At 44.7% G+C, this 25,559-nt stretch overlaps 1 protein-coding gene across 2 annotated transcripts in view; it reads right to left on the bottom strand.

Annotated features, from left to right (window-relative positions):
- Window positions 1-1,856: 1,856 nt before the first annotated feature.
- Window positions 1,857-25,559, bottom strand: part of DICER1 (dicer 1, ribonuclease III) — a 72,804-nt gene continuing 49,101 nt past the window's right edge. For both annotated transcript variants that reach the window (XM_044231365.1, XM_044231366.1), the window contains 13 exons: window positions 24,132-24,311; window positions 23,674-23,887; window positions 23,322-23,475; window positions 22,226-22,408; window positions 21,620-21,725; window positions 21,052-21,227; window positions 19,323-20,106; window positions 15,482-15,637; window positions 11,529-12,417; window positions 9,622-9,890; window positions 6,881-7,043; window positions 6,719-6,794; window positions 1,857-6,368 (listed from right to left, as the gene is read on the bottom strand). In XM_044231365.1, the coding sequence (XP_044087300.1) occupies window positions 6,203-6,368; window positions 6,719-6,794; window positions 6,881-7,043; window positions 9,622-9,890; window positions 11,529-12,417; window positions 15,482-15,637; window positions 19,323-20,106; window positions 21,052-21,227; window positions 21,620-21,725; window positions 22,226-22,408; window positions 23,322-23,475; window positions 23,674-23,887; window positions 24,132-24,311 (3,516 nt within the window). In that variant the 3' untranslated portion in view covers window positions 1,857-6,202. The remainder of the gene's footprint in view (window positions 6,369-6,718; window positions 6,795-6,880; window positions 7,044-9,621; window positions 9,891-11,528; window positions 12,418-15,481; window positions 15,638-19,322; window positions 20,107-21,051; window positions 21,228-21,619; window positions 21,726-22,225; window positions 22,409-23,321; window positions 23,476-23,673; window positions 23,888-24,131; window positions 24,312-25,559) is intronic.

Below are 25,559 nucleotides of genomic sequence, written 5' to 3'. Positions count from 1 at the left end.
GGCATACAATGGCCAAGAAGCACATGAAAAGATGTTCCGGGTCACTGATAACTAGGAAAAGGCAAATCAAAACTACGAGATGCCACCTCTTACCCCTTAGCGTAGAAATGACAGAAAACCAAGACACTGAAACAAGTGTCAGTGAGGCTGTGGAGAAACCGGAACCCACTCCACCGCCAAGCAGCACGTCCAACGGTGCAGAAGGCTAGAAAGCAGGTCGCAGCTCCTCCAAAAGCCACAGACAGCATTCCTGTACGATCCCACAAGTCCGCTTCTGGCTACGGACGCTGCAGCCGGCCTGAGAGCAGGCATTCGAGCAGGTATGTGTATAGTAACATGCAAAGCAACGCTTGTCACAAAGCCAGAAGGGGGAAGCAACCCCGGCCTCCACCGGCGGCTAGACGGGCAAACAAAACGCGGGGTACGTGTATGTCGGAGTACGACTCAGCCTAAGGAAGGAAGGAAATTCCGACAGCTGCTTCAGCATGGATGGACCTGGAGTGAAATCAGTCAGTCAGATGCCAAAGGACAAATACTACGTGCTTTTACTTCTATCAAGCACCTCGAGTCGTGGCATTCACAGAGACCGAAAGCAGAACAGTGGCAGGCAGGAGCTCGGGGAGGAAGGCGAGGGAAGTGTTTTGCAGATGCAAAGTTGCCGTCTGGGATGAAGAAAAAGTTCTGGGGATGGACGGCGGGGATGGCTGCCTGCGTAACCTGGACGTGTTTAACGCTACTAAACTGTACGCTGAAAAATGGCCGAAATGTTAAGTCTCGTGTCTAACTGACCACAAAACAAAAAAAGAGGAAGAAAAAGATCGAAGCGTTCTCCCCACGTTGCCTTATGAGCAGCTTAAAAAGCGAGCTTGTGGCTTGCCCGGCTACCCCGAGTGCACGCCCTTGCTCCCAGCGTCTTCGCAAGGACCCCAAGTCTGTTCTCAACCTGGCCGGCCGTGACCCGGCATCTTCCATCCCATCTAAGAGCATGCACTGTGTTCTGCTTAAGGATCCGTAAAAAGAAAACACTTTGCTTCCATCTGGATTCTTTTCACGCCCATCATGACTGGCAAGCTGATCTACCCAGCCCGGCTGCATTCTCTGTCACCGGCCAGAGGAGGGCAGGGGCACGGTGGCAGGAAAGCACTGTGGCACCGACACGCGGCCCACGCGATCCAGTGACTTCTGGGTCGTAACGCCAGCACGCTCAAGCCTGTGGTGCTGCACCAAATTCCTCAGGATTCAAATACACAGACTTTTTCTCCTTTAGTTTAGAGAAGCTAGAAGGGAGGAAAAGGAAGGGATTAATCGGGACTTGGAACAGAAGAAAACTAAAAATTTTTTTCTCCTTCTAAGAGACTTATTACTAACCAATCTTGTTCCTACAGCCAAGTCCTTTCTAGTAGTCCTCAGTTTACTAAGTCACAAAAAGACTGGGTCAAATCTTGGGAGACAGAATTCTTGCTTAACCAATAATATCAGGAATACATCCTAAAAACCTAGAAGCTGAACATTCTGTCCACTCGACTTTAGAATAACCAAATTCACTTAAAGAATGTGTCAAATGTCTCGTGTATAATCCAGGACCTGGAACGCATCAGTCAATGTGGCAAAATTTCAGAAAAACACACTTATTATTTAAATCTCAAAAAGAAAAAGGCAACCACTACTATACAACCCTACCAGTAAACGTGAAGGAATACTCGGTCAGCAAAATTTTTATCGTATTAAAATGGGCATTTTCACACGACCATGGAGCTAGAACATGTGCAAGATCCTGTCTGCTACAACCACTTCGGTGTTATCACCCTCTTGAGAAGAACCAAAATGGGAAAAGAAAAAGATAGAAGGACACGGAATGAACAGACCATAACTTTATTGGAGCTTGACTCTGCTACAATTATTACAAAACAAACAACTAAAGGTAATCAGGGCCCGTAAGGTGCAGGCTCCACGGTCCCGCAGCACAGTTACTGGAGGGATGGGTTACAGTACGTTCCTTAGAACAGCTGCAGCATGTGATGGGAAATAGGCTACTGTCAATCAAATTATGTTAGTTTTCCTTGATTTTAGTCATTTTCCTTCACTCTATTTACAGCAGAAAAGCCAGAAAGTTTACTCGCTTTTCATCTCGGTGTTTCTGCTGGGTAACCGGCTGATGCACTGAATTCTGAGTGCATCTAGAAAATTCAAATTCTCTGTGGTGGTTGTCCAAAGAAAAACAGACCAGGAAAAAACAAAAACAAAAACAAAAACCACTTAATGATTGCAATATATTTACAAGTTAGTTCTGAGAGACCATTTTCCTGCCAGTGGAAACCACAACACTCGTCTCAATGCAAGTTCCCGCGAGGTAACTCCTGGCAGCTCCGACAACTGGTAAATTTGCGTTAATACGCTTGGTCTTAAACATATCTTAAAAGCTTTTCATGTACAATATAAAATAAAGAAATAATTAAATTCCTGAAAAGTCATCAGTGGTTGGAAAAATAGATCTACTGCAATGCCATTAAACCGACCTTCTAGGTGGACTGCTGGGAACATGAGCCGGGCGAGGGCTTGGACGGACTCTCAGATGCGGTTTCAAGAGAGATACCCAGGACTCAGGTTGGTGGCTTAGGTCCCGTGTGGATTAAATACTCTATGAGAGGAAGACGGAGAGATCGCCATCGGCTGGGCCCCCAGACAGCACCATGGGAGGGCTGGGTATGGGGCACTCTGGGCACCCCAGTCTCCATCATACTGGGAACGACCTAGAAGGGCACGGTGCTGGGCGAAGGGCCATCTTTATGAGCCGCTGAGCAGCCTCGGACCTCGCTAGTTAGGGAGGGAAGTCTGATCATTCTGAGGACAAGCTATTACAAAGAACGTTCAACTACTAGTAGTTAAGAGATCATTACAGGAGTGTTAGAGATTATTCTAAATTTAATCACTTCACATGACATAAAAGAAAGAAAAAATAAGTAACAAAACATTAAAAAAAAACATAATTAAGAGTTCGGTTAACAAATCTTTGTCATACTTTCACCAACAGTAAAAAATGCCACAGACAAAAATGACCTATTTAAGTTGTGCAAGGATATGACACATTGCAGGCATTATAATTATCTTTTTCAAATCCGGTAAATCAAAACAGCAGCGAGGCCAAACCACATTTTTTTCCTCTCCGTTAAGCATATTTTCCTTGAAATGAGGTAAAGCATGGTACCAAGTGCAATGCTTATCTGTGCTACACGAACAGAACAAAGGGGGACAAAGCTATTACACAACGCAGCATAGTTAGGACTATTGAAAGTATATTATAAAAGAAATAAAAAATCTTTACAATGAAGGTTCATGCCGATTAACCTCCACACAATCGTCATAAGGAACTCCGGAGTTGCTTCTTCAAGACACACTTCCCCAGTCCTGCACACACGTGCCCGCGGCACCACACCTCCCACCAGCGGGGCCTCCGTATTACATTCGGTCTCACGCTGCAGTCACAGGAACAAAAGGATGACACAGGGGCAGAAAGGGGGGCCACACAGAGTGATTTTCTTCCTTAGTGAATGGATGCAAAACATTTCAACAAGCTAGACTGGGGGAACTCTACAGCATTAAAAATCAGCAGCACGAAAGCGTTCATAACCATCTCGTATGTCTCAGAGTTTTTATTTTTTAACTTAGCAACCAGGGGATCACAGAATGCGTCCAAGTGCGAGTCACAAATTAAAATTAGCTATCTTTCTCCAACAACAACAAAAAAAATGAAATAGCTAAAGTTTGCCGTTGATAAAACATTTTGAATGGTAGCAGGAAATTTGAACCCCTGAGAATGTATGACCTAATCTTATCCAAGTCTCAACTTTTTCGTATTAACAAAAAATACTCTTCTTAAGATTACAAAATATATTGAGGCATTTTTCTCCCAACGGGAATTGTAACTGTGAAACAATCTGGTTTTGGTGCCAGGAGGCGAGAGAATCCCTTAACACTGGGATTGGTGCATTAGACGCAATGCAAAGCCCTAAGCTCCTGGCATCAGGTAGTTTATAAATTAAGAAGAGATTTGCGATCTAACTTGATCACAAATCACCCTCGTAAGTAAAATTCACATCCAGCCTTACTTGTTAATTGTACATGTTTACAGTTAATATAATTCAAGAATTGCTTGGTTAACTTGCTAGGAGATCTTACGCTGAGGTTGTTGTTTTTTGTTTTTTTTGTTTTTTTTTTTTAAAAAAAAGAAAGAAAGAAAGAAATCGACGGTTCCCAATCAGAAATATTTTTAAAATGAGTCTACCCAAATTAATTTGCTCAAAAACTCATTTAATAATTTAGATCGCAATTGTTTGGAGACAACAAATAATGTTGGAGAAGCTTAACATCCCCTTCACTCAGGTCTCCTTAGAAAGTGGAGCTGACGGTTTTCTCTGTGCACACGTGCAGAGGTGTTTCTCTGGGGGTGGGGAGTGCAGATAAAGCAAGAAGTACAGTATTCGACTGTAACCGAAAATGAAAAATGCAGCATTACATGAAGCGTAGAGTTCAGAACGATGTGCTGGAAAACACTAGCCACCTCTGCTCGGCTTGCTTAAACTTCAAGCATAATTAATGGGGCAAATTGCAGCAAACCTCTACTGGTATGTTGGTGGGAGTGCAAGACCGACCCACGGCTTTGAAAAAGGTAAATTAAGAGGTATTATAGTTACAGTGCAAAAAAAAAAAAAAAAAATTAAAATTTCAAGCATAATACATAAACATAGCACCAAACAGGGGGAAAACGCATGCAAAAGAAAAGAAGAACTGAGGTATTTAGGTGAAGAGTGCCTACAAGTCTAACGAAAGAAACTTCGGCAAATGCCTACAAATGTCTTTTTTATCTCTTTTCCTAAGATGGAAATCATGAGCTTGTTTCCCTCCATTAATGAGCTCAATCACAGGCGTGTCGTGATGATGGCAGTCTGTCGCAAACGTTACACTCCCGCGGCATTGGCGGCGCGGCTTTGGTAGGTGAAGAACGCACGCAACGGTGTGACAAGTACAGTGAGACACTTAAGTGACAAGACTAAGGGTAAAGGTGCTCTGTTTTGCTTCTTTAAATAAGGAACCAATCAGTTATAAAATCTGCAGCATATTTTAGGTGTGATATGTCTAGAGTTTATCTTGTTAGAGCAACAGCCTACCGGGCAGAACTGCCACGAACAATCTCTGTCAGTGGAACGACCTGGCAGGAGGTTTTTAGCAAAATTGGGTATTTAGCCAAAGACTTTTATTACGGTGCTTTAAAAAATCCATAGACTACATATATAATATTCTGGTTTTCAAAATGCCTTCAGGACACATATGACAGGAACTCTAACATAATCCTGTAATAAGTTACGTCACGACTACACTAGTGAGTTGCAAATACCGCTCTAGCTCAACATCTAAATGCATAATAAAAGGAAGGGAATGTAAAATAGTTTGTTCCAAAAAGATCAGAAATTAAAGAAGATCCATGAGGGTTTTACTTTTAAGGCAAGAACCTTTCGTATGCAAGACTATGTGGCATGAGAAAACGAAGACCTGATTCACCAACATGCCAGCCAGAGTTCATTAAAAACCTGTCCCTTACTCTATCAAGTGCAATGGCGACCGGGAGACATCCTCTTATGCAACAGAACTGGAAAGAAAAGACGGTGTGGGCACGCTTCTCCTCTCGCAAGCCACGCCAGTCTCCTGCGCGCAGCGGCCACGGCGGGACCGGCGCCGGCGCCCACGCTGACCAAGGGAGGCGCTCCCCGGAATCTAGGGGCTGTCTTAGCGGTGACCTCCTTGGCCTCCTAACGCTAAGCAGAGCAGACAGAAATGAAACTAAAAAACTAAAACAAAACCCCAAAACAAAGCAAAGCTAAATAACTGTCAATAGTTCTCTTGAACACTTGCTAAATGTCATCGTTAAAGCACTCTCGTGATTTAAACAAAGCAGAAGTGAGGAAAGAAGACAAGATTGTGTTTGCGCAAAAAACTAAAACTACAATTAGTTCCAAAATTTTTATACATATGTTAAACGTTTTATTCTGTAATCTATCTTGTTATCAAACAAACTTTAAATTCTGCCTTCGATTCATTCCCCTCACTATAGACTTGAAACCATCCTTCTCAATTTAAATAGTTTTCCCCTTAATTCTGCTTTTTGTATTTTTTGTTTGTTTTTGTTTTTTCGTTGTAAAAAGGGGCTTCAGCTGTTGGGAACCTGAGGTTGATTGGCTTTGAGGCTGCGTAGGGCTCTTCTTGCTGCTGCAGACTTGGCGATCCTGTAGCTCCGGCCGACGCCTTTAAACTTCCCCTTCCCCACCACTTCCACCGTGACTCTGACCTTGCCGTCATACGTCCTCTCAGCCGGGCTGTAAAAAAGCCAAACAGCTTGAATCCGAAGTCAAAAGTATTTATTATTATTGTCAATCAGGACTGAGCACGCGCTCCGAGGCAGAGGGCCGGCTACAAGCTGCCGGCACACAAAGGAAACGCGCATTACACAGCGGCGTGGCCGCGGCAGACCGGCCGAGCCTCTTCTCTAACTCGGCCTTACTCTATCAAAGCAGAAGGGAAAGCCAATCCGACTACAAACGGAGAGTGCAGAGTGCATGCCCCAGTGTAAATATTTCTCAGAATCATTAGTTTATGGCATCTTTGACAACTCTTCCCCCTCTTGTTTTTAAGGAATTTAATTTTTTCCATGCGCAGTTTTGCTTACCTAAATTTGGCAGTTTCTGGCTCCATTTCAAGCAATTCTCGCACAGGGGAACGGGGCACGTTTGCAGAAAATTTTTCTGTAATCAAAAGAAAAGTAATGTAAATAATATCCTTAGAGTTGTTTTTAATTATGACTGCTTCTTTCGAAAGGAGCAAACAGTACCTATCAGCGGCCGCATCATTGGGTAGTACACCTGCCACACCATCTCCAGGGACATCCCGCTATCCATGTAAATGGCACCAGCAAGTGACTCAAAAATGTCTCCCATGGCCTTTGGAACTTCGATGTCCTCCTCCTTCTCTTCGTCCTCCTCAGACCTCCTAAGCTATTGACATAGAGAAAAGTGATTTGTAAGCAACAAGACCACCTTTAAAGGCATTCCACGGTGCTGGGTTTTTTTTTTCCTTGGCTGGGATGTTTATTACACCCTTTAACAAGGGTAATAATACCTTATGGCCATCACCTACTACACTGTAATAGGTTCTTCACAAACATCTTATCCAAAAAAAAAAAAATTTTCCCCCCAATTTCTCAAGGGATTAAAAAAATGCCTTCCCCGTTAGTATTATTACTCTATGCTCAGCAAAGGGGGAAAAAAGAGTCCTTCCAAACGAAAACAAAAACCACACGAAATTAGAAATAGTTAATAAATGTATGAAAAAAATTTCAAATGCACTCGTAATCAAAGAACTGCATCTTAAAACAGTTCTACCCCCTAGCGGCTTGGCAAAGATTAGGCTGAATACTAACACGTACGGCACTGACAAGGGTGTGCACACAGCTTTGGCAAGTATAAATTGCCGCATTTTCCCAGGAAAATTCTGCCGGACAACAGGTTCCTACGAGTTCCCTTTTTATGAAACCCGTTAATACACACTGACTGTAGGAGAGTACCTGACACACAGCAGGTATTCAAAATACAGTAATAATGTAATATATAACATATATTGTACATATATATAATGTAAATATATAATATATAAAATGCTATATATAATGTAATAATAAATAATGTAATGTAATACAAAACTTAGATATGTATCAAATGCCTTTTAAAAGTTCCCAATTCTTTGAAGCAACAATCCCACCTTTGGGAATTTATCTTAAGCATGTACTGAATATATTTACCATGCCCATGTTTATTAAACAATGTAAATACCTAGCCACAAAGGACTATCTAAATACTTTCCATCATAGCCCTATATTATTGATGAAAGTGCAGCCACTGAAAGTCAAAACGCCAGAGAATACAAAGTTGTCCTCAGAATATTAAGTGAAAAAAAACACATTATGGTATACTACGCATAATATAATTCTGTTTTATGGATACTTATTTTTTATATACATTAGCAATAAAACACTACGGAATGTTCATTTTGGTTTTATCCAAGGTAGTATATTTGCATAACTTTAATTTTTTTTTTTTTTTTGCTTATTTGTATTTTCTAAAATAAACACAAAGTACTTGTGGAAGAGAAAAAAAAGAGAAAAGGGCATTGGGAGTTTTAAAAAAAAATTCTAAATGGATTGTTTAGCCGCACAGAGCTCTATATAGAACACTTGTGATGCTGGCTACAAGGGAAAAAAAGATCCTTCTTGTTCATATATCACAGTTTTGAGGTAGAAAGGAATTTTAAAACTTAACGAATTCTTTCCTTTCACGGATGAAGAAACTGAGACCCAGAGAGGTGGAGAGACTTGCGTAAGATTCAACAGTATGTTAGAAAAGCCAGACCACTGCCATTTCCAATCAGTTTCTGTAACTTCTAATACATATGTTTATATAAACAAAAGAAAGGAAAAGAATGAACAAAAATTAACAGAACCAGCATGTCCCGCTGTCATCAAAAGAGAACGTAAATCTAATTTCAGCTAATTCCTCAAATTCGAAGCTTAAACATTTAGGAAGAGTAAGAGAGAAATAGAGGGCGTACATATGAGACGGCTCTAACTCCTGGTCCCCCGGCTAGCTGTCCTCCGACTCAGACCGTTAACCTTGGAGGAGGACGCCAGGGGAGGAAGTGGATCCCCCTTTGGCGCGTGCTCTGTCCTGCTTACAGGAAAGGACATCTTCCCTTGCACCTCTGCCTCAAATTTCTCTCACAGCAAGTCAAGGAAAGGCATTAGTTCCCAGCCACTGTTAGATGCAATTAAAATAAATAAACAAATAAATAAATAACTAAATAAAGCAAAGTATAAATTAAACAAAGAGGAATTAAAACAGTCACCAGAATTAATAAATTCTCTGACTCCTTATGAGACATCTACACAGGGAGGACAAGTCCATCAGAACGGGGAGAACGGGAGGGAGAGGGCTCTCCTGGGTACACAGGTATGCAGAGGGATGGCAGCGAAGGGTCAGAGGAGAGGGGAGAGATCTAAGGGAAATTCTTCACTACAAAACTTCAAAATAGCTCACAAACACATTAAAATTAGCTCCATCACCAAAGAACCTTTGGCTGAACTTACCACAGAAGCCTCTCAAATTCCAATGGTTAAACTTTTAGAAGGTTGGTTTTTAAATGAGATTTTCCTATTTTCAAGTAGAACAGAAAATACATTCGTGAGACTTACCTGAGATGGTACCAGCGACTGTTTTCTGACCCATTTCAACAGAAAGAAAGGCAGAATAAACCCCACGGAGCCCTCCCTGAGGTTCAAGTGCCACGGAGCGGGCGAGGGGCGGGCAGGGGCGGGCAGGACTTTTCCGGGGAATGACCAGGCATCAGGAACAGAAAAGAGCCCACAGCCCCGGGCCCCCTCTCTCCCCTGGAAGGACCGCAGGCACCACCGCGGGGGCAGTCGAGTTCTTAAAGGGCCCACCTGGAGAGGCGGCCTGCGTCCCACCGCCCGCCCCAAAGCAGAGGAAAGCGACTGCGGGCCGTGTCCCCGGCAGCACACACCTCGGAGTCCATGCCCTGCATCTCGTTCTTCTCCAGCTGGAACTGCACGAAGTCGTCGATGACGTGGAAGAGCTCGGGGGAGACAGCTTTGAAGTACTTGTGGTAGTCGTACTTGACCGCCAGCGACGCGAAGATGGTGTTGTTGACCAGCGCGGACCGCAGGTCGGTCAGGACGCCCGGGGAGTGCTGCCGCGGGTCTTCGTAAAGGTGCTTGGTAATGAGGTAGTCCAGAATCGCATCTCCCAGGAACTCCAGGCGCTGGTAACAATCTGCGGGCAGCCCAGGGCGCGGGCATCAGCGCGCGCCAACCCCACTCTACGCACGTGGTAACCCACCGTGAGGTCTGGCCCCAGAACGCCCCCACCCCATCCCTAGAATGCCACCAGGTTTCGTTTTCACCTGTATTCCTCAATGACAATCCATGTGACATGTCACACTTCCTGGAGCCTCTGGAAATTCAATTTGAATGGCAAATTAAGCCTTTTTCTTATCTATGAATTGGGGTCATAAAAGCCTTCCATGGCCCAGAGGCTGCTGCTCCTGCAGACAAGACACTGGCCAGGGGGCCTCATCAGGTCAGGCCCTTCCCGCAGACACGGTGCTGGCCAAGGGGGTGCTGGGTACTGCCGAAGCCACAGCCTCGCTCACGTGCCGGCCGTCAGGGGCCTTCCGCTGCACGCGCACCCCACACTCTGCCCCCAATACACCCCGTGCACCCCGCACTCTGCCCTCGCACCCGCCCCCGCCACCAGGCCACCAGGGAGAGTGCACTGGGGCCGCCATGCCTCGCCACTCCTGGGTCACAGCAGCCACCCGCCCATTAAGTACCAGAAAACCCCCCTGCCCACGTGAGCGAGACATGCTGACTGGACACCAACCACCACCTGGGAAAGGAGAGCTGTGGCCGTGCGCAGACCTGGGCCAGCGTGGGTCAGCTGGGCGGAAGGTGCCCCAAGCCGCCAGCACCCCAGCTCCTCACCCAGCCAAGCAGAGCCAGTTCGGGCCAGGAGGCTGGGGCAGGGACAGCCAAAGTGGGGCGTCCGGGACACCCAGAGCGCCAAGGCAGGGGCATCACTCAGCAGATGGCAGGAAGGAGAAACAAAGGGAAGCAGCGCCGGGCTACCAGCCCTTCTAGCCCAGAGCCAGACCGGTTTTCACGTTTCAGTTTTTACGCTTTTCTGATCATCTTAACCTTTCTTATTTTCCTTACATACTCTATACTCTGCTTTGCTATTCTAGACTTGAGCACTTACTACTCTGGTAGAGAAAAAAATAACCAGGCTTTTCGTAAGCCGAAGCTGACTGCAGTTCCCGGCCCCTCGTCTCCCCTCACATCTGCCGGACCGGCTGCTGCTACGTAAAGCAGGAGAGACCCTGCAGGACAGCGCCTAGTGGAAGGCGGCAGCAGAGCTCAAGCCAGGGCACCCAAACCTTCCCTCGAAGCTTCTTTGAGCCCACGCACGTTTAGATTTAAAATGACCAAAGATGTGACCAAAAAATGTGGAAATACATCCAGAATATACAAAATCAAGAACCATAAACAGCACTAAACAGGCATCAGAAAGTCTCCGGGGAAGGACAAAAATGGAAAAAGCACAGCAAAGTAGGAAGGCCCCAATTTCTCTAAGCGTGTAGCACGTGAGATAACCTCCCTGCGAGCAGGTCCGGGGGCCGCAACGGCAGCGATCGGCGGCGAGGAGCGGGGCGTGCTCCCAGAGGAAGAGGGAAATAAAGCTGCCCTCGTTGTTCTCTTGCTCCCCGCGCCACTGGCCATCCAAAGCACCAAGTCTGCACACGCACGGGCCGGCGCTCTTCCCCACGCACACACACACACACAGGGCAGAAAGAGTGCAGTTAACACAAGCTCGCAGCTCCCGAGCAGCGGAGTTCGGCCGGGGGCTCCTTACCCGTGATGGTGTTGTAGTGGTAGGAGGCGTGGGTAAAAGCCTGTAGAAGGTAAGCCTTATTCTTGAATCTGTAGTTGATTTTCTTTTCGAAATTTTCGAAACCGGATATAAGGTGATTCAGTGTTTTATCTGCATCGGGGTGATCAAACATGCATCTCGGGGGGATCTTCAAACACCCATACTCCAGGTCTCTCAACACCGAGGAGCGGGAGCCGGCCGCAGGGGCAGGAGCGCGGCTCCCTGAAAGGTTCTTTTGTTGGCTGCTGGAATTCTCCCGAGGCGGGCCCACGGCCTTCTCCCGACCAGTCCTTCTAATCACCGGGAGCACCTTGAGCCCCAGCGAGCAGAGGAAAAGCTGAGCAGCGCGCTCGCCGCAGCTGGTTAAGTAGCAGCCCAGCAGGGCCTCCACGCAGTCCGCTATGCTCTTGTCCGCGATGCACTGCTCGGTGTGCAAGTCGTACGAAATGGACTGCTTCCCCGTGTCAACCCCGCAGTTTTCTTCCGATGGATTCCAGAACCCCACCACAAAGTCGTCCTCTTCCACAGCTTTGCTAGGATCCAGATAGCACATTGCATCCCAAGAGCTATAGTCAAAATCCTCGAAATCGGATGAGAAGGGCATGCTACCCAAGGAGGCCTTTTTGGGCATTTTCCACTCGTATGCAGAATCAGTGGTTGAAAAAGGAGAGAGAGAGATTTTCTTTACAAAAGCTCCTGATCCCATTAGCATGTTATCTATAAATTTGATATGTTCCTGGTCATACTCCAGGAAATCATCTTCGTCCTCGGCGGCCTCCTTTGGAGCCCTCCACATCAGATCTTCCTCCTCCTCGTCCTCCTCCTCCAAGTCCTCGTCCGGCTTGCCATTAGCCAGCACGCAGTCTTTTGTCTGAAACGAGGAGGAATGGGGAAGGAGCGGAGACATAGCTGCTGTTTTTAAAAGGGTTTGAAACTCAATAAAAGCGAGGGTTATGGATAATTTCAAATGACAACCACAAATACTAAAAGGCAACTTTAAAATCATGGCCATTTGTTTTCAATTAACATAAAATAAGTTATTTAATCATATAAACAAAGTAAAACATGTTCTTTGAATGTTCATTTTCTAAGTTATAAAATGACCTTTCTCCCGTGTGAAGCTTTAAGTTAAGGATTTTTGAATATGGATATAAAGTTAAAATTAATGTCCACGAAGCAAAACTTCAGCTAAGAAGTCTTACTCCAGCAGACACACAGTAAGAGCACTCACATGCTGATCACAGAGGTCTTCGATTTTGCTAACAAAGTTTTAAAAAGATTTTCAAATTAATAAAATTAAATTCCAGATGCAGAAAAGCATTATCTGGGCAATAAGAGTATAAATACAAAAAAGACAAATTACCTTAAAAACCTGTCGAATATTAAAAATAGACAATAGGGATTCAAGCTGAAGGTTTGTCCCCATTTCCACTTCAAATCAAAGTATATTTGCTACAATGTAAAACTAGATTGCTCTACTTGAAAACTAGTGATCACTAAACTAAGTTACAAATCTGGGAAATTATGCTTTCCCCTCCACTGTGCTACAGTAATCAGAGGAACAGATTATAGCATAACTGACAAAAAAAGAAGAAAATTTAGACTAACATGAAACACAACAATCCAATTTCTGTCAGAAGATCTTTGCTAATTCCAATTTTTTTGGCAAAAGCTTATTTGTGAATGACAACCTTAATAATGGGCTAGGATTCAGTAATGATGTAACTTTTTTGCAATGCAAAAAGATGCCAAATTTCTGTTGCGCAAGAAATAAAAGAAAAAAAAAACTATACTTTGGGGAGAAAAAGGCAGGAGGGTGTGCTTCAATTCTGATAGGGACAACTTTCCAGAGATTTCCTGACAAAAAAGTTTTCCAGCTTTGTCAAGTATTTTTAAAACACTGCAACATTTCATTTTAAGCCAGCCCCAAAGGCATAGTGTATTTGTAAAGAAGAGCAGTGAACCAAGCCACATCTCTGTAACTATGTACCTTTACGGGTTGGCTTTTTTTTTTTTTTTTTTTTTAATGAAAAAATGTTTAGAAAACTTTTCCAATAACATGAAAAGAGACTGCAGTGGCAGATCCCTAGGAACTATTTCCTGTTAAGAATCCTATACCTTTCCAGGGTAACATGAGATGTTTTGGACTACCGTTTGGTCCTTAACATTTAAAAAGGCAACTGGAATTTAAAAAAAAAAAAAATCAGAGTGAATAATTTTTTAATAATAAAAATATCCTTATATGTCTTTAGTAAGATGCTACCACAGTGTAAAATTGGCAGTACAGACACACACATGCACAAAAAAATGGGTTTTATCACAAATAAGCTATGTGATCTTGGACAAAGTTCTTTAATGCCTCTGGGTTTCAGTTTCTCTATCTGCAAAATAGCAGGATTCTACCTCACTAAATGGTCTCAGAGTACACTTTAAACACCTAAAAAAAAAAAAAAGGAAAAAAAATACTGGCATAAAATTCTTTCCTCCTGTTCAAGCCCACTTTCAACCTGAATTATTCGTATGCACAGTTTCTCTTAAACCTATCTGCTGAGGAGTGAGTCAAGCAGAACAGGAATGCAAGCCCGCTCCTTCCGATATCATGTAAGGGCCTACTTCAGTAAGTATAAACTACCAAGTGAAAATATGAATGGTATGTTTAATGTATTCCTAAAACCAAAGTGCCAGGCCATCTGAAAAGGAAAATAAGAGATTTCTATTATATTTTTTTAAGTTCTTTTTTAATCCAAAGGACTTGTCAATGTCACTTTTATGCTAATTTTTTTAAAAAGCCAATTACATTATGAAACTACAAGGCAGAATAATTACTACTGGAATGCTTTTCATAAATATGCAATATCTTCTCTAAAGTCCTCAAAATCTATACACTTCCCTCTAAGCTTCTACCTATTTCTAAGTTAATAGCAAATATAATTTTTCTAACCCAGCCTGCATTAATATATTCTCTTAATGGTTTTCTGGAGCAGTTCAATTTCTGTAAAACATCGAACACTGCATGAGTTAAAAATGTACTCCATAAGGGGATAAAAATCAAAATCGGGGTGCAGAGCAGCAGACCCGGGGAAACTTGAGACGGAGAACCAGCACAGGCATGTCAGGAAGAGGACACGAAAGCCTGTGTATTTAGAAAGCGTGACCTGTGAAAAGAAACCGTGTTCTCACTGTTGGCCTGAAGGAAAAATTAAGTAACAGTGATCCAGTCTCTCACTGATGCAAAATAAATGTCCACAAAATGAAAGTGGCCTAGAGATCGCCTTTAGCTCTGGGAGTGGCGCTAGTGCTTCCCAGCCGCCCAGCTCCGGACAGACGCTTTTCCAGCTCCAAGGGCCTCCGAGGTGCCCTCTGCTGGCCTTCCAGACAAGACAAAATGAAGACGCTGCACCTACAATCTGGCCTTAAGCCACTGGTAAGATTTAAACTATTTCCAGAAAACTACAACCTTTATGATTTACTTTCTTTTCTTTTCTTTTGTTTTAAAGTCACCGGAGAGGATCAAGTCCTCACCGAAAAAAAGCCCTGACCTGTAAAGCAAGGCTTTACTGAAATTAATTATTTCACAGACTGGAGATCATGGTTCATTGAAAAGTCATTGAACAGAGCTAAGGATTGAGGGAGGATGAATTGTTTTATGTAATAATAAAATGAAATGTTACAGAGTTTTGCTTTTTTTTTCCCGTTTTTGAGTCGTGACACCATATATACTTCTGCCTCTGAAAATGATGATATAACTGACCCCCATCAAAATTGCAACACTGTTTCTAAATTCAATGAAGAGACCGTTTATTTAAAGGAATTGCTTCAATATATCAAATACCTACTCCATTATAAATATACTACGGAAAGAGAACACAAAGATTAATAGCACAAAATTCTCCCGTTCACCAAAAGATAAATGCTTCCAGTTACCAAAAACTTACCATTTCATCTTTTTCCCATTTATCTGTGTTACTTTTGTCTTGGTTGACTACATAACCAGGAGGAAGCCAATTCACAGGGGGATCAAATATTGATACCACCATGCGGCTGGGCAGTCCCTTCTTTTTTCCAAGACGATACAGATTACAGTTGCTGACCTTTAGCAGAAAAAATTTATAAGATACTTATCTGCAAATGACCACAGCTAAAATTTATACCAGGCAAATAAACATACTTTTAGCTAAACGTTCTTCATATTACTACAACTGGTCATCAATTATTCTCGATGGCATATATTATATTCCCATATTTTCTATATCCTTCAGTGTAGTCAGATGAGAATCTGATTTTAGAAGCAGATCAGAAAACACTGATATGCAAATTCCTCATAAAGTCAGAACAAAGGGTGCATACAATTTAAAACTTCTGCAAACACAACGTGATGACAGCAAACGCAAAGTGCCGCCTGGGACTGTGAGAACAGAAAATAATCCACATAACAAGTCTAGATGTCACAACATTCTCAGTAAAATAAAGTGGGGGGATGCCACAAACTCTAACTATAAAGTGGAAACTGGCACTGAAGACAGCCAAGAGAATTTTACACTCCTAGACTCTAAGCCACAAATATCATTTTAATTGTAATGTTTTCTCAAATATCATTCCTTTGTTTTGGATGGCACTTCCAAGACGTTTTTGTTCAACCATTTTAAAATAGCAAAAGGTATAGCTTCATTGCTTACCCTCTGGTCTGTTTTTCCTAAGGACTCCATGTCCTCTGTAGCTCAGTCAAATCGTACCTTCTCTATCCAGAACTATCTAGTAAAAACCTGGGAGCCAGGATCTAGAACTGTCAATCTCATTTGCGTTTTCTATAAACTCGGTTCCTTTTTTTTTTTTTTTTTTAGTATTTTATTTATTTATTTGATAGAGAGAGACACGCTGAGAAAGGGAACACAGCAGGGGGAGTGGGAGAGGGAGAAGCAGGCCTCCTGCTGAGCAGGGAGCTGGTGTGGGGCTCGATCCCAGGACTCTGGGATCATGACCTGAGCCAAAGGCAGCGGCTTAAGGACTGAGCCACCCAGGCACTCCGACTCGGTTCCTTTTTATGGAAGTACTTCATGAGCCCCATTTCCGGGGAACTTGATACCACCGAACAGGCACCCACCCCGGGAGGGGCACAGGGCCGGCCATGCCTGGGAGAATGGCGTCAGCAAGACCAAGGAGCAGGCCCTGCGGACGACACAGCTGGGAAGGGACAGGTGTCTGCACACGTCACCGCGTGCAGCATGCCGTCGGAAATGGAACAGCTCAGATCAACACCAGCATCCCTGTGCCTACGAGGAGACGGCATCACGGATGGCGGGAGAGGATGAAGATGGCCATCACAGTCAAAGTCAGACGGGTGGCGGGGGGGTTGCGGCGGGACGGGACGGGAAGAGCTCAGCGCTCCTGAGCTGCAATGCCTCATGGGCAGAACCGGACAAGCGGCAGCGGGAAGAGCCCTGAGAGAGGAACGAAGTGGGGCTGTGCGTGCCTGCAGCCTGTATGCGGACCAGAGAGGGGCTCAGGCCTGGTCAGGACGCAGGACCGTGTCTAGGGCGTGAGCACGCGGAGAAGGCTGTCCTCCAAGACCAGGCTCAGGGAACAGCAATGACTCCTATAGGACGTAAGGAGTCAAGGCTTTCCCGGCAGATGAACAGATGAAACTTCTGAAATGTACGCGAATTTCTTTTACGAACTAGAGAGCACTGCTGCTTCCTACTCATCCTCGGTCTCTGACCTTCCCTTCCTGCAACCACCTGGTGACTCTCACTCGCTCTGACAGCTTGGATGATCACTCTTACTTAGACTGTTCCCCCAAACCGGACCTCGGTCCTAAATTCCAAGTTATCCGAACATCTCACTGAATATTCCACTTCATGTTCCATGAGGTCTGAAAAACCCCACACCTGACCCTTATTCGCACACGTGTGCCTCTGTCACCACGAACGCCACCGTCACCCCCAGCTCCCCAGCTTACACACGGCCACCCCGGCAGGTCTCTCGGCCCCTAATCACACCGACAGGAAGCGAGAAGGGAGGCGAAGGGTACCGGCTCTCGCCTCCAACACCTCCCCGACGCTCTGGTTAGGCAGGCGACCTTATACAAATAATTTAACTCTCTAAACTAATAAACCTTCCCCTCTGCGAAATGGGGACACATTATCTACCCCGTGGGGGTTCGCTGAGAAGCAAGGGCTGTAAATGCTCAGGCTAGTGTCTGGCGTTGCAGAGGGACTTCAGAGGTGGGGGAGACTGACGTGGGACGCAGGGGAGAGTGACGGGGTGGAGTGAGGTCTCTAAAGCCAGACCGTCCGGGCTCCGACACGTCGTGCCAGGTGACCTCGGGCAAGCTGACATCTCCTGCGCCAGTACCCTCCTCCGTGAGCCAGGACTACTGCAAGTATACGCGACTGTAAGTAAGATTACAAACTAAATGAGAGTGTACAGAACTAAATTAGGCGATTAACGTACGTGAGGGGGCGAGAGCGCTGTCTGCCTAAAGGAAGCACTTAGCTGAGCTACAACTCCTCCTCCCCCGACCTCCTGCTCACCTCGGCCCTCTCCTCTCTGCCACAGTTCTGGAACTATCCCATTCTCCACTGGCTTAGACGTCTTCGAAGGCCCAATGGATTGCTCAGCTCGGTTTGGTTTTGCTTTTCCACTCAGGCTGCACGCCGCTCCCAGAGCCATCCTCTACAGCTACCAGCTCGTGGGCACGAAGAGTCCCTTAGGGGGCGCCTGGCTGGCTCAGGCAGCTGAGCACCAGGCTCCTGATTTCGGCTCAGGTTGTGATCTCAGGGTCGTGAGAGCTGGGCTTGGCACTGGGCAGGGAGCCTGCTGGGCATTCTCTCCCACCCTCCCCCCACCCCCCTCTCTCTCTAATAAAAGAAAAAAGTCCCTGGTGCAACATTCAACATGAGTGCAAACTCCTTCGCCCAGCACTGAAGACCGTTCCCAGCAGAGTGTTGCCTGCCTGCCTGCCTTCTTAGTCTCGTCTCGGGCGCTTCCAGTCTACTCCCTGCGGGCTGACACGCTCTGCCCGTCCTTCACTGCGCTCACACACCACGAGCGCACCCCTTCCATGAACGCCTTCGGATCACAAGCGGCAGTCCTTCCTTCTGAGAGTTTAGGGCAATTAACAGCTTTAGAAGCTATTTGTCAAGCAGGTACACGGGAACCTGTGCCACCTCTCTCCGCATCGGGTGAGCACTCTAACTTTGTGGCGCGACCTCCTTAAACCTGAACCCGCGCTGGTTTCGGAACACACCCTTCCTCCGGGCTCTCAACCACCTGCTCGCAGCTCCAGCCGCACGGCCTTGACCGTGCAGAGTCACCAAGCTAGGAGAGGACGACTCTTTCCCTTCCTCATGCTCCAGACCCTTGAAGGTGGGCTCCTCCACGCAAGACCCGTGTTTCGTCCACGCCTGTACGCCCCATGAGCCGAGACGGCACCGCCCCGCGTCAATGGTGAACTGGATGAAATTAAGCGCCAGCTGCCGGAGTGGCCATGCCGTGCACCTCCTGACGCCCCGCTCAGGACCCAGGCAGCACACACATTCTCCCAAACCCTCCTGGTGGACCTGGATTCCTACCAGTAAGTAAGCCACACGCAGATCAGCTAATGCCCACCCAAAACCCAAGTGCTGCAGCGGTGAGAACCAGATCGCAGTCAAGCCCTGGGCGGGCGCACCAAAAGCCCGCACAATCCCTCACCCTCTAGAACCACTGGACACCGGAAGCCACTCGTAGGCAGCTGACCCGTTGCTCGAACTGCCCCAGATAAAAACAGCCTCTTACCTTTTTGCTTCTCATGTATGAAAGGCGGCCCTCATGAGCGTCAGGGTAAGTGCAAAAGAGATACGTGGTAATGGCGTGCTTTAAAAAGGAGTCGCCGAGCATTTCAAGCCGCTCCAGGTTAAATCCATCACTAGCATTGGAAAGGGTCAAAGCCTGCAGAATAAGTCCAGGATTGGGGCCAAGAGTCCTCGAGGAGTACCCAGGACACGGGCTCTGCTCGGAGCCCGTCCTGTCCTTGAGCGCTCGACCAGCTTCGGTAGTACCAGGCGTCGCGGCCGTCGTGGGACTTCCATCTGAGGTAGATTTGTGAGCATTTCCGTCAAGGTATTTATTACTCAGTAGAGTACATTCAACGCTGGGCTTGGGCTGGTTCTCGTAATTGTATAAATTCTGAATGGGATATGAGGTAGTTGGTTGTACAGGTATTTCCTGCTTATAGTAATTCAGCTGATTTCCTTGGCAAAAGTCTCTGTTAGCTAAATCATAACTGCCGTTGGCAAGATTTTTATTGTAAGAAAGACCATTAATTGCTGTAAGATCTGTTGAAACTTCAATTTGGAGCTTACCAGGTGACTCACTGAATACCGTCCTGCAGTTCACAGACATTTGGTCATGATTTTCTAGAGAGGAGGTTCTATTAGCACCTTGACGTGCAGCATTTTCAGGGACTACAATTGTGCTGTGCTTACAGTAATTATCACTTTCAGCTGAAGAGGAGTTAGCAATTGAGATGAAAGATTTGCTGTCAATAGATTTTTTCCACCCGAAGTCTAGGTTAGGGTATCTGCAAAGACATTTTTACGACTCCATCAGATCCTTCAGAAGGGCTAGGCTTAGAGCGAGAACAATGTGAAGATGACAAATATATCAAGTAAAGATCGCTAGAAATCAGCTCCACTTCAAAAGAGAACCAAGTCTCCAAGGCAGACACCAGAAGTCCTGGACTTCTGCGGTGCCCATCAGGGAGGGGCACGGGGCTCACCGGGCTGCTTCCATCCGCTGCCCTTCGGCAAGCACGGTGCGGTGCAGCGCTTGGGCTCGGGCCTGGAGCCCCTGTGAGGGCTGGAATCCCAGGCCCTCCAGCTAACCAGATGCTCATTTCCAGAACACCTCTCTGTGCCCTGGCTTCCCGCACTTGGAAGAGGGGCTAACAACCCCTACCTCCTAGGTTGTCCTAAGTGATTAAGTGACCTCATAAAGGCTCCCGCATTTAAACCAGGGTAGGACACTGTACTAAGTATTCGACAAACGCAGTTGTGACTTGTACTAGTCTATTTTCACGTTCCTTAATCCCTAGAACCATCTTGGTCTTGACTACTGGATAACCCAAATTAATCAGAGTGGGTAAGCCAGTACTTTCCTGATGATGCAGCCACTTTCCTAGCGGGAAGAAAGTGAAAAAGACAAAGAACATATTGAGGCAAGTGCCATTTAATGTATGTTTATAAAAGAGGAAGCAGCCCTAAAAGATCAGCATGGTTACGAAGAACTGCTTCCGTTTTCACTCTGACTGGCATGACTGGAGGAGGAGAGACCCCCTCCCCTTCTGGGACTTTACAAGGACACAGGAGTCAAAGGATATGTTTATTGCACATATGAGACATCTGTGCTTTTCTTCTTAACCTTTTAAGAATTATTTTATATAAAATTAAAACTTGAACTGAATCCAGTTCTTTTGCAAATAGGATTTCATGACCCACGTTCTTGCCAGCTGCCAGCTCAGGCATACCTAAAATCCACGGGAAGTGATCGGACTCCCACACCAGCATCGCTGGCCGTCTGGGCTCTAAGCTCCTCTGCGGTCAAAAGGCAGTGAAGGCGATAGAGTATACTAGGGAGACAGACTGCTTTTCTCCACAGTGACGCTGGAATCGGATGGATAGCACAGAGCTCTGGAACCAATATCTTTGAATAAGGAAAAATGTGGGTAAATATAAAGCAAACACACAAAAGAATAAAAGATTAAACTTAAGGCCATTTTCACTAACAGACAAAAATCATAAGCACTAGTAAAAATTTAATTTTTAAAAATAATCCTTTAAGACCAAATGGGATTTATCCTAGGATTTACAAGGACGAAATGGATCAATGAACCAAGTATAAAAGCAAACCTCTCACACTTCTACCAGAAAGACATTCAAATACAAGTTAACACACAGTATTACCTAAAACACAATACCACGCAAGGGCTGGGAAACTTCCAAAAAATTCATATGTCACTCAGTTCACTTGATAATATAAAAGCCAAACTTATCCTTCCAACATATTAAATTATCGAGTAACAATGAGCACATTACCTGTTTATTCTGCAGACTTTCCCACTTGGCTTTTCTCTTTTCAGCACTGCTCAGAGGAAGAGCTTTCCCCTTCTGATTCAAATGACGTGGTGTCAAAAGATTAAGTCTGTAAGAATTTCAAAATATTTTATCAAACAAAAATAAAAGGGGTGCGTGGGTGGCTGAGTCGGTTAAGCGTCTGCCTTCGGCTCAGGTCATGATCCCAGGGTCCTGGGATCGAGCACCATATCGGGCTCCCTGCTTGGCAGGAAGCCTGCTTCTTCTCCCAACTCCCCCTGCTTGTGTTCCCTCAATCACTGTCTCTCTCTCTCTCTCTCTGCAAATAAATTTAAAAATAAATAAATAAATAAATAAAATCTTAAAAAATAATAATAATCAATCAATCAATAAAATACAAGCAAGTCCCTGCTTCACAGTGGTTCCACCCCTTCAGTGTGCGGACTCCGGACCCCACGCTGGGGAGCCTTGCATGTGAAGGGTCAGTCTCCCGATTTGAGAGAGTCTGTAGGTGGGGTTGTGGGGACAGCGAACCTGTACATCTGTCTACTGACCTCTGCAAATAATGCCTCGCACGAGATTTCAAATGTCCTTTCTGAAACCCCCTACCTTGAAGATGTGTGGTCCACATCCAGCAGTGGCTGGTTGAGATTGGTCAGGTCAAGGTTGTACTTTGTTTTATAATATTCTGCGAAAGTTTCATACTCAGGGGAAGGAAATTTACTCAGTGGGGTAAGATCAGTGTACACATCAGCTACATAAAATCGATGAGGCTGATCAAAATTACGGTATCTACAAAAGAAAAACAACACACTTAGAGACAACTATTCTCAACAAATGTTTTTCTTATGAAAATGCAAATTATGAGTAAATTCGAAGGCTAAAAATAAATAACTGAAAATTTCAATTCTAAATATTTCAAGTGGGTGTAAGACATTTATAGTAAGTGAATACAGATTCTCTACTATTAACCACGTTCTAAATATCTGTGCTTCGCCAACACATTAATGCTAAACAGCACCTTTAAATCTCTCCTCATTTCACCACTACGCACAGGGTGGCAAACTGTCAATACCCCACCAACTGAGCAGGTACCCTGCATTACTAATATGCTACATGTGAAAGGCACCAGCTGCACACACACACTGAGACCCCACTTCCGGTGTTCATAGTTTGATGATAGCTAACATTTAAAATACGGTTTTAACAAAGAAGAAAAAACATCAAGGAAAGACTAAATTACAGCCAGCACTCTAATTATGAAAAGTTCCTGTATTTAAATTTATTGCTCAAAAAGTCTATTCCCTTAATTTTTACGGAATAAGAAAAAAACTATTCTGACTTACTACTTCATTGCACTTAATACCATCCATTTTTCTTTATAAAAAGTTTAGGAAGCTATTATTTACAATGAAATCCTTTAAGACTTTGGGGATTAAGAGGATGAAGATGTTCAGAAAGTCTTTCAACATCACTTAGATGATCCGAGCTTCCCCAGGTGAAACCCGTCTGCCAACGGTGCTCCTTCCAGGTGTTGTTTCGTACAAGAGGAGGTCAACCAGGGAGGACAGGCCCACCAGGAAGAGACACCTAAACTTCCTACTAGTGACCTCAATGCTAGAGCCCAGTGATGTTTCCACGCGAACAAGTGAATCTCCTGAAATGAAATAACCACCACCCCTTTGCTTTCCTCTTAAACACCCACCTTGGAATGATAACTGCATCCTGGTAATCTTCTAATTTAAAAACAAAGGGTGTTTCTTTTGAATACTTTGTACTGGGAATGCCTATGCGAGCTTCAGACTTCTCAATATCTTCCATGAATTTAAAGTCAATGTCCAAAGTGCTGGAGTCATTCACTTAGGGAAGGAAAAGACTAGCTTGTTAAAATGTACTACAGAGAAGATTCTTACTTACGCCCTCTGTTCATGGATGTGCCTAAGGCAGAGCTGTCTCTTGTAAGAGAATTCTCTGGCATCCACAATGAACTAATGGTAAGCAGACTCCCCTTTCTGAGCTAGTCTCAGCGAACACTTCAGAGTCCGGGCCCTGCTTACCAACATTAAGAGGTAGAACACAGTATGCCGAATCAGCGTCTGTGGGTTTAAATTCTAGTGCAGGTTTTTCAAGCCGAAGAATATGTGAGAATATATACTGGTGAAGTCTTGTAATCAACTCAAGCATTTGTAGAGACAACGTGAAGCCAGACTTCTTCAGCTCAATGGATATGGTCACCTCTCCAGAGCGTGTGTACACAGGAAAGTGCGGGATCTTAGCAAAAACAAAACAGAGCATCCCCAAAAGTTAACAGGTATTTTGCCCCGTTATAAATATTTAACCTCAGAGGAGGAATGACACTTTCAATCTAGGAAACAGAAGAGACACCTTGACTTTAAAATACTAAGCATTCTGAGGTAACAAAAGGTAGTTAGTTACTCGTAAATAGCTGTTCCCTTCTTTTAAAACTACAAAATCAAAAAAGGTATTTTTATGGGAGTCATAAGGAGCTGACTACCTGAGGTATGGGTTTGGCTGTCAGTATTCCAAAGCATCTGGTGGTATCTTCAGGGGGATAGAGCTTCCGCCTTCTGAAGTTGAGTTCATCAGGCAAGGGTGTCGTCAGAACCATTCCTATCACATACAGGTAACAGGGCTGATCGGGCTTGGGATAGCTATCCCTCAGACATTCTGGAATCTAGAATTGGAAAGAAAACCTAAGCATCAAGATCACGGGTAACAGCCTCTTTTCCAGATACTGGCAAGAAAACAAATTTCCTCCTAGCTTCACTAAAAGCTGATGAGAAAAAGGTAAGAAAATACACAGGGAGGAAGCCCTTCTCACCTTGGGCAGCAAGGTGGCCCGGGGTCACCCACCTCATTATGCACTGTTGACTAGATAACGAATACCAAATTATATAAAACAATCAAATCCCACAAGGTCTCGTCTTAGAAACAGTATTCATTTGAGTTCTTTCTTTTGATTAGAGAATTCTTTTTCTTCCTTGGGATTTTTAGACTCTTAACACTGTAGAGTATCAGAAACAAATGCAAAATTTAAAAGTTCTAGGGGCACCTGGGTGGCTCAGTGGGTTAGGGCCTCTGCCTCCGGCTCGGGTCATGGTCTCAGGGTACTGGGATCGAGCCCCGCATCGGGCTGTCTGCTCAGCGGGGAGCCTGCTTCCCTCTCTCTCTGCCTGCCTCTCTGCCTACTTGTGATCTCTCTCTCTGTCAAATGAATAAATAAAATCTTAAAAAAAAAAATTTAAAGTCCTACATGATTATACAAAGATAACCTTGATTAACTTCTGATATACTGAGTGTCCTCCTGACTTTTTCCTATGTGTAAATGCAGATAAACAGATACACTAGTGTTTTTTCTGTTACCTACGGAATGGCACAATAAAGACTGTCATCACCCTTGGGCACCTGGGTGGCTCAGTGGGTTAAGCCTCTGCCTTCGGCTCAGGTCATGATCCCAGAGTCTTGGGATCGAGTCCCGCATCAGGCTCTCTGCTTGGCAGGGAGCCTGCTTCCTCCTCTCTCTCTCTCTCTCTCTCTCTCTCTGCCTACTTGTGATCTCTCTCTGTCAAATAAATAAGTAAAATCTTTAAAAAAAAAAAAAAAGACTGTCCTCACCCGACCTTTCTCTCCAGTCACTACAAAGAGAATATCTTTCCTCTCTGTATCATTTTTAATGGCTATCTAATTAAATGAGTAAACTATAATTTAATGAATCTGAAATTCTTAACTTTTAATACTCGTACAACCCCATGCAGGGGAGTCGTGTGGTTTCGGAGGCTCAGGGACATTAGGGGTTGCATGTGTAGTTAGAAGGCACAGAAACACCACCGAGGAGACAGTTACAGTGACAGGATATCAGAGAATCCAGACTGTATTTGTAATTAAAACACTTTAATATTAATGACGATGTGCACCACATGAA

This window comes from Neovison vison, chromosome 13 (assembly GCF_020171115.1).
Source record: "Neovison vison isolate M4711 chromosome 13, ASM_NN_V1, whole genome shotgun sequence".
Lineage (NCBI taxonomy): Eukaryota > Metazoa > Chordata > Mammalia > Carnivora > Mustelidae > Neogale > Neogale vison.
Note: the sequence above shows the minus strand (reverse complement) of the source record. Positions and strands in the feature narration are given on the sequence as shown.